This window comes from Rhinolophus ferrumequinum, chromosome 25 (genome assembly GCF_004115265.2).
Source record: "Rhinolophus ferrumequinum isolate MPI-CBG mRhiFer1 chromosome 25, mRhiFer1_v1.p, whole genome shotgun sequence".
Classification (NCBI taxonomy): Eukaryota; Metazoa; Chordata; class Mammalia; order Chiroptera; family Rhinolophidae; genus Rhinolophus; species Rhinolophus ferrumequinum.
This window is the reverse complement of record NC_046308.1, coordinates 22,492,552-22,508,183: the sequence shown is the minus strand read 5'-3', so window position 1 is coordinate 22,508,183 and position 15,632 is coordinate 22,492,552. Positions and strand designations below refer to the sequence as shown.

The 15,632-nt window shown below is 46.3% G+C and overlaps 1 protein-coding gene across 3 annotated transcripts in view; it reads left to right on the top strand.

Annotated features, from left to right (window-relative positions):
• CABIN1 (calcineurin binding protein 1) overlaps positions 1-15,632 on the top strand; it is a 145,578-nt gene that overhangs the window by 8,444 nt on the left and 121,502 nt on the right. For all 3 annotated transcript variants that reach the window (XM_033098575.1, XM_033098574.1, XM_033098576.1), the window contains exons 2-6: positions 5,090-5,166; positions 5,705-5,797; positions 10,254-10,367; positions 13,555-13,689; positions 15,205-15,385. In XM_033098575.1, the coding sequence (XP_032954466.1) occupies positions 5,164-5,166; positions 5,705-5,797; positions 10,254-10,367; positions 13,555-13,689; positions 15,205-15,385 (526 nt within the window). In that variant the 5' untranslated portion in view covers positions 5,090-5,163. The remainder of the gene's footprint in view (positions 1-5,089; positions 5,167-5,704; positions 5,798-10,253; positions 10,368-13,554; positions 13,690-15,204; positions 15,386-15,632) is intronic.

The window sequence follows — 15,632 nt, the reverse complement described above, 5'->3', positions numbered from 1 at the left end:
TCCATGTTTTCCTTTAGGTGATTAAACATGTGAAGAACAGTTTTTGAATTAACATTTTTTTGAGCAGTAATTCCAATGTCTGGGCTTCTCAGGGATGTTTTCTGTCAAATTCTTTTTATCCTGTGAATGAGCCTTACCTTGCTGTTTCTTTGTGTGCTTTGTAGCTTTTTTTATTGAGAACTGTACATTCTGCATATAATAATGTAATACCTCTGTAAGTCAGGTTCTCCTCAGGGATTGCTGATTTTTTTCTTTGTGAGGCCTGCAGTTGTCCGTTTGTGATTTTTCCAAACTATTTTTGCAAAATGCATTCTTTGTTGTGTTTGGGCACTGTACATTCTGTTCCATTATCTCTGTGGTCATCCAGTAGTGACCTGACAAAGATTTCTTTAAATGTCTGTCTACAAAAAGGTGACGGGTGGTGGGGGGATGATCTTCTTTCCCTTTAACTTTTTCAGTGGATGCTACCTGTGAAAACCGCAGCGGGCTGAGAGGCCAAAACCAAGGCAGGCATCTAGACACCCTCCAGACCAACCCAAGTGCACAGCTGCAGACTTTTGGAGGGTAATGTCCCCAGTGCCCGTACTGGCATCAGCCAGCTGCCCCAGGCATGTGGGCCTCGCAAGCTAGGCATTAGCCTCATTTTCCAGATTAGGCAACTGAGGTTTAAAGAAACTAGCTGACCTGCGCAAAGCTGTAGTGCTTTCTAGAAAGGGACAAAAATAGAACTGTAAGCCCAGTACTCTTTCTAGAGGCTGTTTTAAGTCCAAGTGAGATAGGACAAACCTGCCTTGTAAACATCTGGGGTACACTATAGAAGTGGAAAGGTAGAAGGTGCCGCTATTTTGAGATTACGTTGAAGTTAACGTTGGTGCCCCCCCTTTTTTTTAGGAGGGCGCAGCTCACAGTGGCCCATGTGGGGATCGAACTGGCAACCTTGGTGCTGCCAGCACCACGCTCCAACCAACTGAGCTAAGCGGCCACCCCTCATAGGTGCCCTTTTTAATGAGGAGATTGGCTTGAGTTTTAGCATGGAATAGTTTTGAAAATAATTAGGAAGCTTGAAAGTTCTATTTTCTCTTCTGTACTGGGGGCTCCTTGAAGGTCTTCTGGCCCAGCTGATCAGAACGCTTAGGAGCTGTTGCTTTGAGGAGTCTGGGTGCCTTCTTTATGGAGGTGGGTGGGCAGGGACTTAGGCAGCCTGTGGGGCGAGAAACCCTTCTGACTTGGAGCTCACTGGTTTTTCCCCCTCATTTGCCTAGTCATTCATTTTTTCAGTTTGTCCTGAGGGGATGTCTCCTGTCAGGGTACAGATTGGACCTGTACCCACCCTGGTCCCTGGGGACGTAGCAGCCCCAGGGGAAGGCACAGGTCCTCCCAGTGGTTGTCGGTGCCTTACTGCAAGGTGCTGCTGAATGAGGAAACGGGCAAGCTCTCTTCCTGCGGGAATAGGATGAGCCTGTGCGTGATGGCTGTGTTGATGCTCTTCACCCCACGCACGCAGGCCTCACGGCCGCCACGCAGAGACCTCATCTCAGCTGTCCCCGGGCCCTCCTCTGGTGTTTCCCCCAGTGAGGATTCAGATGGCAAGACTTGCCGTGACCTGGAACTAGCACTTGGCCCATGGGCAGTAGGTTGCGAGGCCTGTGGCTGGGTGTGAGCGCCACTCTCGGGCTTCTCTCCTGTGCTTTCCACCTCTTCAAAAAAGAACTGCCTGCCTCTGGAGGGTGTCCGAGGGTAGAGACAGCGTGACTGGTTTCATGTAGCTGCAGCTTGTCACGGACCTCCTGAGTGTCCACACTGTGTGGGCTTGCCATGCGCAGTCCTGGTCAGTCAGCTGCTCTCTGGCCAGAGGAGCTCCCAGTCGAGTCAGGGTGTTGACCGTGTTTTATGCACAAGGAAATAGGCTGGTCAAGGATCAGGGACCCAGGCATCACGAGGCAGAGCCTGGCCACACTCCGAAATCTCCCCATTCTAAATCCAGTGCTCTTTCCACTTTTCCTTTTTCCATTCCCTGAGGTAGGAAGGGCAGCAGATGTTACGAGTAAGAGAATGGTGAAAAAAAATCAGCCAAAAGGTATTTATTGAGTGCGTCCCTGTAAGTGAAGGGGAAATTCAGCTGGAGACTGTGTGATGCTCCGTGGGATTGGAGGTCCTCTGGGGTTCAGTGGGCAGAGCCCAGCGACTGAGAAGTGCTCCTACTTCTGAGCTTTCTGATGGGCTTCATGGAGTTTCCTGCGCCCTGGGGCTGAGGGCTCTGCTTGGAGTCGCCAGGAAGTGGTGACTGCTGTCGCCCCGTGGGCCAGTGGCCTTCTGGAGGATGGTCAGCGTCTAGCAGAGACTTTATTGGGGTAACTTTTTGTACCTTGAAAACACGTTCAACTTTCATCCTTTTTGGAAACTTTTATTCTATTGCTTTGTTAGATGCAGGTGTGTTTTTTTTTAATTGTGGTAAAATATACGTAACATACAAATTACCATTTTAACTATTTTTAAGTGTGTATAGTTCAGTGGCATTAAGTACATTCACATTGTTGAGCAAACATAGCCACCATCCGTCTCCAGAACTCTTTTCATCTTGCAAAATGGGAACTCTGTCCCCATTAAACAATAGCTCCCCATTCCCCCTCCCCCAACCCCTGGCAACCACCATCCCACTTTCTGTCTTTATGAACTTTCCTATTCTAGGTACCTCATCTAAGTGGAACCATACAATAGTTGTCCTTTTGTGACTGGCATATTTCAGTTAACATAATGTAAGTTTCATCTGTGTTGTAGCGTGTGTCAGAACATCCTTCCTTTTTAAAGCAGAATAACATTCCATTGTGTGGATAGACCGCAATTTGTTTACCCATTCATCTCCCTGGACACTTGGGTTGCTTCCACCTTTTGGCTGTTGTGAATAATGCTGTCAAGAGCATGGATGTACAAAGATTTCTTTGAGATCCTGCTTTCAATTCTTTGGGGCATATATGCAGAAGTGGAATTGCTGGGTTATGTGGCAACTTTATGTTTAATTTTTGAGGAACCATCATACTGTTTTCCACAGCGCCTGCACCATTTTACGTTCCTATCAGCAATGCAAAAAGGTTCCAATTTCTCTCCATCCTTGCCAACACTTGTTATTCTCTCTCTCTTTCTCTCTTAATAATAGCTAGATGCAGGGTTTTAATGCTATACTTTCTACTTTTCTCTTATATATTTTCATACTGTGTTGTGGTTACTGGTCCATCATGGCATAGTTTATGGTAAAGCAGCAGTTTCCAAACGTAATCAGCAGAATTCTTTTTTTCTAAATGTGGAACCCAGGAGATAAAGTAGCTATCAGCCTAAGGAGAGGTTTGAGTCTTCCTGATCTGTGCAAACGACTGCACTTCCTTCCTTGTAAGAACCCTTGGAGGACTCAAAGCCCCTTATGGAAGCCTGTGCTTGAGCCACTGCTGTAAGCACTGTTGGCAATAGTAGTGGCCGTTTCACTTTATAAAAGTGGAGCACGTTCAGTCTGTCTGCTAAGCTCCTTCCCACTGCCTGATGGGTCCTTCCATGGCCCTCTGCCAGCCTCTCAGATGGGGCTTTTTCTGGCTCCTCCTCCTACCTCCCTAGCTTGTTTGACCCCCCTCCCCATCCCAGCTCCTTAGGTCAGAACCACTGCTGCTCCCTCCAGCCTCCCCGGCGCCCAGTACCATGAGTCTTCCTCCTGGAATGTGTCCCCTCCATCCCCACTGCTACTGCCTTGCCAGACTCCCAGCATCTCTTTGTTTAATAATAGCTTTATTGAGACATAATTTACATGCCATACAGTTCACCTAGGTCAGATGTACAGTTCGATAGTTTTTACTGTATTCACTGAGTTGTGTAACCATCTGCACTGTCAATTTTAGAACATTTTCATCACCCCAGAAAGAAACTGTACTCATTAGTAGTCACTCCCTGTCTGTCCCCCTCCCCCAGCCCACTATCTGCTTTCTGTTTCTATAGATCTGCCTGTGCTGACATTTCAGATAAATGGAAGCATACAATATGTGGCCTTTCTGACTGGCTTCTTTCATTTAGCATAAGGTTCTCAAGGTTCATCTATGTAGTAGTGTGTGTCTATTTCAGTCTGTTTTACAACTGAATAATAATCCACTGTCTGGACATACTCCATTTTATTTATCCATTCATCAGTTGATGGGCATTTGGGTTGTTTCCACCTTTAAGCTGCTATGAATAATGCTGTTGTGAACACTGGTGAACAAGTTCTGGTGTGGACATGTTTTTGTTTCTCTTGGGTAGATACTTAGCAATGGAATTTCTTTATTTGACATTTTGAGGAACCACCAGGCTAGTTTTCACAGCGGCTGCACCATTTTACAGTCCCTTCAGTAGTGTATGAGGTCCTGATTCCACATCCTCACCAATTCTGTCTTTTTTTTTTTTTTTTTTGCAGATTTCAAACTGGTCTGCCTACCTCTAATTTCTTTCCTTTATATTTCTAACATTTTGTTCACCTGAAAACTGTCTGGCTCTCTTGTCTACCTAACAAAGTTCCGATTCCCTGGCATGTCACCCTCCCGTCCTCCACGCCCCTCTCTGCCGTCAGGCCCCATGTGGGCTCTCGCTTGTCTCCCACCGCCCTATGCCGGCCTCTGCTTCACCGCCCTCCATTGCAGCGCTGTCCCTTCCTTGAGGGTAACACAAGGGCTTACTCTACGCCCTCACCTTATTTGATCCCTTCAAAAAAAATGTTTTCTCTACCCTTAGATGTTGCCATGTTTTTCTTTATTTCATTCAACTTTAGAAAAAAAGAATCGTTTATAGAGCCATTGCCTCTGCTGAGCAGTGAGCCGTAGGGGCAGGAGTTGGTCTCACTCTTCCATGTCCTGGCACCTGGTGCCTTGCCTGGCAAGGGCACATAGTCAAGCTGAAGGACTGAGGGGCTCCCTGTGAAACAGACCACACAGCCATCTGAGGCAGTCACTCACCAGCCTGCGTGCCGAGAGCCGGGGAGGCCCGTCGTTTGAGAGACTGGAGCTCAGTGGGCTCCTAGCACTGGGACATTCTTGGTTCTTCATGGGCCCTCTCTCGGTTTGTCCTGTGTCCTCTCCAGGAGACTTGTGGACTGGCGCAGTCTCTGCCAGTGATGGGAAGCGGTGTTAAGCTGCAGTGCTGAAGCTCTCGAGTATGGTAAGGACTGATGGTTTGCCTGTTTCGCTGGGGTCAGTGTTCTTTACTTCACTCCTGGGGGTGAGAGGCATTTTCCTGGGTGGACCCTGAAGGCTCTCACTGTGGAGCAGCCTTCGTCCTGGGAGGACTGTTGGAACATTCGAGGGTGTGGGTGCTCGATCTTCTGTGGAAGTGCCTTGCAGGGCCTCATCATGGTTGTTACAAAGGCATAAGATGAACCCCTTTTGTTGGAACCTGTTATTCCAATGCCTGGGTCTTCTGTGTCGGGTTATTGCTCGGTGTCCCCAGCCTCTGTTCCTTTTACAGTGGACAGTACCCAGGACATGCTCCATGAACAGATTGGTATGGTCACCCTCAGACATGTTCTGGTCCTTTTTTCCCCCTTAGAAATTTGTTGTTCATTCCCCACATTCTGAGAAGGCCATAGCTACTCAAGGTAGTTTATGGAGCAGAGCTATATTCATTATGGGTTGTTGAAGAGATAAGTGACATCTCACCTAAAAGCAGCTCTTCTCTTCCTTCAAACCTCTTTTTCTAGATTCGAATTGCAGCCTTAAATGCCAGCTCCACAGTTGAGGATGAACATGAAGGAAGCTTTAAAAGTCACAAAACCCAGACAAAGGAGGCCCAGGTATGTAATCTATGGTCTTCCTCTGCAGGTAGACCTTGCTTTCCATTGCTGTAGGCGGCACCTCATTTTAAATGCATTCAGATGTCTCCTGAATGGGATTTTAGGAGTGAGATCCTGGGAGGTCTGAGTGTTAGGATTGTTTCCACTACAGAGGGCACAGATGACAGTTAACATGGCCTCAACTACAGCCCGCCCTTACACACAGTTTTGGCTTAAAAAAGACAACCTTGGAGATCTACCTTGGCTGAGAAGATGGCAGAGTAGGAAATGCTGTGCTTACCTCTTCTCACAACCACATCAAAAGTACAACTAAACTACAGAACAACTATCATGGAGAATCGCCTGAAGTCTAGCTGGAACCAAAGCCCTACGTCTAAGGACTTACAGAAGAAGCCACCTCAAGACTGGTAGGAGGGGCAGAGATGTGGAATGGGCTGGTCCCACACTGTGTGACCATTAAAAATCGGGAGGGATAACTCGGCCGCAGAGGTTCCCTCTTGGAAGAGCAAGGGGTCCCAGTCCCACACCAGGCTCCCCAGCCCATGGTCTTAGTGCCGGGAGAGAAGTCCCCATAACTTCTGGCTGTGAAAACCAGAGGAGATTGTGGCTGAGTGAGACAGTGGGTGGCTGCACTCACAGGCGCTCCTCTTAAAAGCCCGCACACAGACTTACGTGCTGACAGACTCATTCGCTCTGAGCTCCCACACTGGGGCATCAGCTCCAAAGGCGCTAAGGACATATGGGAAGAACTGAATTGTCTGGCTACAGGGCAAGGGCTGGAGGGGCAGCGTTTTCCCATTCAGAGGATCTGGCAGAAGCCATTGTTTCTTTGTTGAGCCCTCCCCGCTCTGGGTGTGCTGACTCAGGCGGCCGCCATACCTGAGTCTCCAGCAACCTGGCTAACACCATTTTTTTGTCCTGGTTTCTTGAGACCCCGCCACACCCAACTTTCTGACACACCCAACCCACTTCCAGTGGCTTGTCCACATAAACAGCTTGTCTTGGCTCATACTGCAGACTTCCCTAAAATTTCCCATAAGTTCACAAAACTGAAACCAGCAGCACCTGGCTTTGGCATATCCCGTACCTCTGGCTGACCAGAGCTAAGCTTGGCCTCAGTTGCGGCTTGGCCTCTTGAGGCACCTCCAAGCCCAGCGCAGGTGGCAGACATCTGAGGATTGCTTTGTGGCTCATGCTAGGTGGCCCCAGGCTGGATACAGGCTGCGACTAATTTGGCTTGCTGTGGGGCTCCTCCCAGGAGGCCCTGGGGCTAGCCCTTCCAGTGGCCAGTTTCGGACCCAGGGGGAGCGTCACCCCGTCACCCCTGGGGACGAAACACCCAAAGGGCAGACTAGGCAGGCACCAGAGCCCTGCTAAAGTGAATCCTGCTCCATAGGGTCAGCCTCTGCACCATAGCTCCTCCACTGAGTCATGGCCAGTCCTCACAGCCAGTCAGCCTGAACGTCAATCCCTCTCATTGAAGAACCAAAAGCAGCCAAAGCTCAACTACAACAGAAGGGCACATACAGCTCACACAAGGGACACATGTGGAGCACCCTGCTCAGGGTACCAAGAAGACTGCCATGGAGCCCCACGGTACACTACGACATAAGGCCAGGAGACACAGCAGCCCTACCTAATACATAGAAGCAAACATTGGGAGGCAGCCAAAATGGGGAGACAAACATGTCCCAAATAAAAGGACAGAATAAAGCTCCAGAAAAAGAACTAAACAAAATGGAGACAGGCACAGAGTTCAAAAGACTGGTTATAAGGATGCTCGGTGATCTCAGGGAGAATTTCAACAAAGAGAAAACATAAAAAAAATAAAAAAATAAAAAGTCAGAAATAAAGAATACAAAACTGAAATAAAGAATACTATATTTTGCCATGTGTAATGCGTTCCTGTGTATAATGGGCACCCATGTTTTTTGAAATGGCTCAAACTTTCAGGGAAAAAAATCTTTTGTTTTAATTTTTTAATTCAAATTTTTATTTGTTTACATTTAGGTACTTGTTTTTGTACTATAAAGGAATTGTAGCGTTTATTTTTTAACATACTATGGTACAAGAAATTTTATGTATCAATTACAAAACACAAGAACAGATACAAGGTACAAGAAATTTTATGTACCGGTAATAAATTTACGATATTTACACATCATAGAAGGCCAAGAACTCTTTGTTGTTGCAAGTTCATCAGAAGTTCAACAAAACCGATTATTGTAATCCGGGATATTATTTTGCATGTGGATATCATTATTGATTTCTAGAGTTATGCTTCTAATTCATAAGCGTAAATAAAAGAATTTAAAACGTTTATATCAATATGGAATTAGTACTACCCATGTATAATGCACATCCTTATTTTTCCCTCACAAATTTGGGCAAAAAAATGCACATTATACATGGCAAAATATGGTACTTTAGAGGGAATCAACAGTAGATTAGATAAAGCAGATGATCAAGTCAGTGATTTAGAAGGTAAGGTAGCAGAAAACATCCAATCAGAATAGCAAAAAGAAAAAGAACCCCAAAAACCAGCATAATTTAAGGGGCCTCCTGGACAACATCAAGTGTACCAACATTCACATCATAGAGGTACCAGAAGAAGAGAGAGAGCAAGGAATTGAAAACCTATTTGAGGAAATAATGATGGAAAACTTCCTTAACCTGGCAAAGGAAATAAATATACAAGCCCAGGAATCACAGAGTCCCAAACGAAATGAACTCAAAGGGGCTCACACCAAGACACATCATAATTAAAATGCCAAAGGATAAAGGCAAAGAATCTTACAAGTAGCAGGAGTAAAGCAGTTAGTTACCTACAAGGGAGCTCCCATAAGACTCAGCTGATTTCTTAATAGAAACTTTGCAGGCCAGAAGGGATTGGCATGAACTATTTAAAGTGATGAAAAGCAAGGACCTACAACCAAGATTACTTTACCCAGCAAAGCTACCACTTAGAATCAAAGGATAGGATAAATAGCTTCCCAGACAAGAAAAAGCTAAAGTAGTTCACCATCACTAAACCAGTATTACGAGGAACCTCGAGGGGCTTATTTAAGATTAAAAAAAAAAAAAGATAAAAAATATGAATAGTAAAATGGCAATAACTACATACTTATCAACAATTACTTTCAATGTAAATGAGTTAAATGCTCCAATCAAAAGATAAGGTGGCTGAAAGGATAAGAAAACAAGACCCTTACATATGCTGCCTATAAGAGACTCATTTCAGATCAAACTGAAAGTAAAGGAATGGAAAAACAAAACAGGTAGCAATATTTATACCAGACAAAATAGACTTTAAAACATACCAGACAAAATGGACTTTAAAATAAAGTTTATAATAAGAGACAAAGAAGGACCCAGTAATCCCATTTCTGGGTATTTATCTAAAGAAACCCAAAATGCTACTTTGAGGGGACGTGTGCATCCATATGTTCATTGCAGCAGTGTTTACAATGGCCAAGATGTGGAGGCAGCCTGGGCGTTTGTCGATGGATGAATAGATAAAGAGGAGGTGGTACATACGTATATATAATGGAACATTGCTTGGCCATGGAAGGGAATGGTTCTTGCCATCTGTGGTGGCATGGATGGACCAGGAGTGTATTGTGCTGAGTGGAGTGTCTGATAGAGAACATTGCAATGTGATTTCACTTATATGTGGAATCTAAAGAACAAAACAAACAAAACAGAAACAAACTCATAGATACAGAGAACATTTTGATAATTGCCAGATGGGAGGGGTTTTGGGGTAGATGAGAAAGGGGAAGGGATTAAGAAGTACAAATTGGTCGTTACAAAGTAATAATGGGGATCTAGGGTATAGCACACAGTCAATAATATTATATCTATTTTTGGTGTCAGATGGGTACTAGATTTATTGGGATGATAGATGGGACAGGGGTTGTGGGTGGAGCAGGATGAAAAAGGTAAAGGGATTAAGAAATATAAATTGATAGTTACAAAATAGTAACGGGGATGTAAAGCATAGGGAATATAGTCAATGATATGGTAGTAACTATGTATAGTGCCAGGTGGGCACTAGACTAATCAGGGGATCACTTCTTAAATTATATAAGTGTCTAACCACTATGTTGTACACCTGAAATAAATATAAAATAATATTGAATGTTGACTGTCACTGGAAAATTAAAAAGGGGGTAAAGATGAAGGGGAATAAGAGGTTCAAATTTCTAGGTATAAAACCAATAAGGATGTAAAGTACAGCATGGGGAATATAGTCAATAATATATTGGTAGTGGGGTACAGTGTCAAATGGTTGCTGGACTTACGGTGATCACTTCTTTAGATATGTAAATGTTGAATAACTCTTGTGTACACCTGAAACAAATATAATATTGTATGTTAGCTATATTTTAATAAAAATCTTTTTTAGAAAAGACAAACCTTTGTAGTGAGTAAAAACTCCTGTTTTGGTTTTCAGGAAGCAGAGGCTTTTGCCTTGTATCACAAGGCGCTGGATCTGCAGAAGCACGATCGCTTTGAGGAATCTGCCAAAGCCTACCATGAGCTGCTGGGGGCTCGCCTGCTACGGGAGGTGAGGCACCAGCATGCCCGGAGGCAGACCCTGGCGCCAGGCAGCCTGGGTCTGACCTCTGCCCGCCCACGTGGCTGGATAACCGTGGACACAGTATTTCCCCTCAGCCCCTCAGCTTCTCCTGGGGAGTGTGTGCTTAGCTGGTTTGCTGGGAGGGTTGACTGAGCCAGTGAAACACGCAGAATGGCTCTTGTCTCATAGTAAAAGCTCTGGAATTATCAGCTGTCGCTGTTACTTAATCTTCATAACCACTCTGCCAAGTATGCGGCAGGTATTTGTCCCCATTTTATAGTTGTGGAAATGGAGGCTTCATGAGATGCTGATGACCCAGAGCCTTGCAACTAGTAAAACATTAGAGCCAGGGTTGCAACTAGTAAAACATTAGAGCCTTGCAACTAGTAAAACATTAGAGCCAGGGTTGGAGTCCATGGTTTTCTGATACCTAATGATCCTGTTGGCAGCACATTTTGGAAAATGCATTTGGGTGACAGCCTGTGAGCTCAGGGAGCCTGTGTAGGCATGATGGGCTTTTGAAAATGTATTTAGAGAGAAGGGTTGGGAGGCCACCACAGAGGCAGGCTGATGGAGTAGAGCCACATTGAAGACACAGGGCATGGCATAAAGAGGCTGGCAGGGCTGCACCTGGATCCCGTGTAGGGACCGTGCTAGTGGTGAGTCAAGCCGGAGTGAGCTGCATCATGGAGATGTCACCTGGAGGTTTGGGGGTGGGTCTCAACCTGAAATTGATTTAGAAAAATGGTGTGTATTTCATTAGGAGGAATGTTTTTTGTTTGCAAGTACTCAAACACCAAACAGACCATGTGGAGTGAAGAAGTAGACAGACTCCATCCACAGGCATTTTAGGAACCACATAGTCCTGCAGTTGAGCAGAGTCTCCTACAATCCCAGGAAGGCAGACACTTGTGTCTCAGACACTTGTGTCCCGCCCGTTAGATGGTTTCCCCCACTGATGAGGCAGATGCAAAATGAGTTCTAATTGTCAGCAGAAAGGGTTTATCCCTTTTCTCCCTCAAGGTATCTCTTCATATTCCTATTATGTTTCCCCGAAAATAAGACCAAGCTGGACTGTCAGCTCTAATGCGTCTTTTGGAGCAAAAATTAACATAAGACCCAGTATTATATTATATTATATTACATTACATTACATTACATTGCATTATATAAGATCCATTCTTATATTAAAATAAGACCGGGTCTTATATTAATTTTTGCTCCAAAAGACGCATTAGAGCTGATAATCCGGCTTGGTCTTAATTTCAGGGAAACATGGTAATTGAATAGCTTGTTAAGATTCTTTGGAGCTGGTTTAGTGTCTTGGCATTAGGGCTGTGGGAATTGTGACCCACTCCTCTCTTATTAGTAAGAAGTAAGTGAGGGCCCAGAAAAGGAAAATGACTTTATTCTACTTTTACTGAGCGCCAGTAACGGGCCAGGTGCTGAGCATGTTTCAGGAGTGGGTCTTCCCTGTCAGGCCACAGTGGAGCAGGCCTTGGAGACGTGAGCGGGGTGAGCGCAGCGCTGAGCCGGCAGCCTGAGAACAGAGCTCATTCCGGGTGGGCCCAGCACCTGATGAGCCAGGTACCGCGCCTTGGACTGAAGGGCACTGGCCATCTATTAGCCTTGGAGTCGTAGGTGTGTCCATCTCTCGCTGTCACTTTCAGCCTTAAAAGATTGTTTTAGCACCCTCTCCCTTCACTTATAAAAGTAAAACATGCTCATTGTAAACAATTGAAAAGCACAGAAAAGTTCCTTTTCACACTCATTTGGCAGTGGTGTGAATTGCGTAATTACGGCCTTACAGCCACTTGGCGTAAACAGGCCTAGAACACAGCTGGCTTCTCAGAAGTGCACAGCTTAGCTGGTGGGCCAGCTGGCGGGGGCCTGTTGGGGCCAGCCTTTCATACCCCTGGGCATCATCGTGTCTTTCGCGGAGGATGAAGCGTAGTGCTGAATCTAGCTGGTCAGTTAGATGCAAGTCAGTTACGAGAGCTTCTGCTGTTACGTGTGGATGTGTGACTGATTAGTTAGTCTCTGAAGTAGACTCAGAGCCTTTATAATTATGTTTATACCGTTTTTTGGACAGTTCTGTACCTGGAGGGGCAAAAGTGCCTGGACCCCAGTCCATTCTTGGGGATCAGTCCATTCTTGGGGATCACTCTTCAGTATAAGCCAATGACAGTAGAAAATAGTGAATGAGGCTTGATTTGAGCTCTCCAGTGTTTTTGTTGGGATTTCTTAAGAGCTCTAGGGTAGGCTTCTTGGGTTAGTCAAGGGGTGCTTCCTGAAGTTTCCTTGGGTCTTGGCTGTTCCAAACATAAAGCATGACGTGTGAACATGACCTGTCCCGAGACAAGGCTGGGATATGGACTTGCCCCTGGAAACTACTTCTTCGTGTCAGCCAGTTTCTCTGTTAGAAAATCAATCACTCTTTGTCCTGTAGTTAGAGTAATAGCTTTTCTAATCAGTGGTTTCTTAGTAATTGTGAGGTTTTCTAAGAGTTGTCATAAAAGCTGTAGTAAAATAACTTTATATAAAGCAGGTTTACAATTTTTATGCTCTTTTGGCTCACTTTCACTTGATATTTAGGGTAGGGATTATTGTCCTAACGTTACAAATCTCTTTTGATTTGTTAAACTAACTTTTGAGTTAAAGTAACTTGTCTATGGCCATGGGACGAATTAGAGTTGGAGCTCAGCCTCCTAACTCCTATTCCAGTGATCTTCCTGCTGCAGAACGTGTAGGGATGTGTCAATTGGCTGCCTGGGCACTTGCCTGGGGTGAAGCTCTAGGCCCAGCCTGCTGTCCCCAGGTAGCCTTCCCACACTCTGTCCCCCATCTTCAAACCTGCTCTGGGGGCCCAGAAATGTCACCATCCAGGCTTGCACCGTCAGGCATAGCGGTGCGGAGGGTTCCCTCTCCATCTTTTGGTGTCCAGACTACCGCAGACTGCCTCATGGTGGTCTGGTCTTTCTTTCCTGTGTGCTCGGAGCTGGAGGCGTCCTCTAAGAATATCTGGTGCAGTCCTTTCATTTTCCAGTGGAGGGTGGCACCAGACTGGACCAAGGGCCTGTGACAGGCCAGCCCGGAAGCCAGGTGTCCTGCTGACTGCCTGCTGAGGCTTCAGGGCCTAGTGTCACCTCTCCTTCTCTGTTTGCTTTGTTGACAGGCAGTTTCGTCTGGTGATGAGAAAGAAGGGCTGAAACACCCTGGGCTGATGCTGAAATATTCCACGTATAAGAACCTGGCCCAGCTGGCAGCCCAGCGCGAGGACCTGGAGACGGCCATGGAGCTCTACTTGGAGGTGTGGTTTTGGCAGCGCTCACTTCCCGTGGTGTTTTCCAAAGTTCTTGGTGGAGGCGGGTGAGGCTGTGCTCTTACTGGTGAAAAGAAGAATTTGTCGTGATGCATCACTAAGCTGTAGTCCCCAAGGCCCTGGTCAGTGGGTGATAACAGTGAGTTCAGAGAGGCCTGGGGAGCAGGGCCAGCGTGTGCGTTCTTCCTCTGCCACGAGGGCATGTGTGACTACAGGTGAGTAGCTTCAACTCTCTGGGCCTCCGGGTCTGCACCAATGTAATGGACCAGTACAATGGGAGTAATAAAATGGTGAAAATTAAAGGAATTTGTACATATACAAGTGCTAAGAACAGAGCTGACACCGGGCACCCTGTACCTGTTCATAATATTATTGCCATTGTTTCTGTATTACTGTCCCATCTCTGTAGGCACCTCTGACGTGCCAGACGCCATGCTAACTGCTTCCCATGCATACGCCAATCCTCACACCATTGTGCAAGGAAGGTGTCTTTATCCTCATTTTAGTGATGAGAAGGAAGCTGAGGATCATGCTGTTAGTCCATGCTGAGGGATGTGAACCGAGGTCTGTCTCTAGAGTCCATAATCTTTCCAGAATCCCACAGGACTTTCTTTCCACCCTCCCCCTTCTTCCACCTCACCCTCCCCCCCACTCTGGTTCAAGCCGTTGTTTCTCAGGCTACTTGTGTAGGACACAGCTCCCTGGCCCATGCTGGTGTTATGAGCCTTGCGCTCCCCCGGCTGAGGCAGCCGGTCGCCGGTCCTCGGTCAGCCGCTCACAGCAGCTCACGGCAGCTCTCGCCAGCTGCCGGCCGCTCACGATGGCCACCGGCTGCTCATGATGGCCAACGATAGTCCACAGCAGCACACAGTAGCCCACGCTAACCTCTGGCTGCTCACGGGCGGCCCAGCTCCAGGGAGAGCCGTTGTTCACAATCTTAGCTGTAGAGGGCGCAGCTCACTGGCCCATGTGGGAATCAAACCAGCGACCTTGGCGTTAGGAGCACGGCGATCCAACCACCCAAGCCAGTGGGCCGGCCCAGGACTTTCTTTTAATTCTACTTCTTTTACTTTTTTTACCTATCAAATATGTAAGAAATACAGATGTTCAGAGTGACAAAATACAGAAAGTGCCAAAAAAAAAATGTATACACATTTTAAGAGAGGAAAAAACTGTACTAAAATTACACTGATGGTAACCACTGCGAGCAGCTCTTGTAACTGCAGAAGTCAAACGTGACTTGTATTCATCTTTTGTTATCGGTGTATATCATTACAATTTTAATACAGTTTTTCTTTTCCTAAAATGTGTATACATTTTTTTGGCACCCTCTGTATATCAATAAAGTGTTCTGAATTAGGTAAATTCGTCCATGTAACTTCTATTTGCAATTTCCCTGGGTCGTTTGAGTGGCTGGGCTGGTGCTGTGCCCCCCTCGTCACCACAGGCACCTTTTCAGCGAGAGAGCTGACTGTGTGCCTCCTCTGCTTGTGCTGCTTCCAGGCGGTCATGCTGGACTCCACAGACGTCAACCTCTGGTATAAAATCGGCCACGTGGCCCTGAGGCTCATCCGGGTCCCCCTGGCTCGCCATGCTTTTGAGGAAGGGCTGCGGTGCAATCCTGACCACTGGCCCTGCTTGGACAACCTCATCACTGTGCTGTACACCCTCAGTGATTACACAAGTGAGTCGGGCTTTGCTGCTTTCTCCCATGTCCTGTGTTTTTGGGACAGAGGAAGGAGGGTGGCTTGGGTAAGCTGGAAGTCAGTTAACACTGAAGGTCGTCTTGTCCAATTGTCAGGGAAAACGGAGATGTTTGTGCATCCCTGCTTCATTCTGCTTGTCTGTCTTACTCAATTGAGATTTATCAAGTGCGTTGCAGTAATAGGTAGCGTGCTGTCTGAGCGGTTTTCCCTTCGGTTATCTCATTT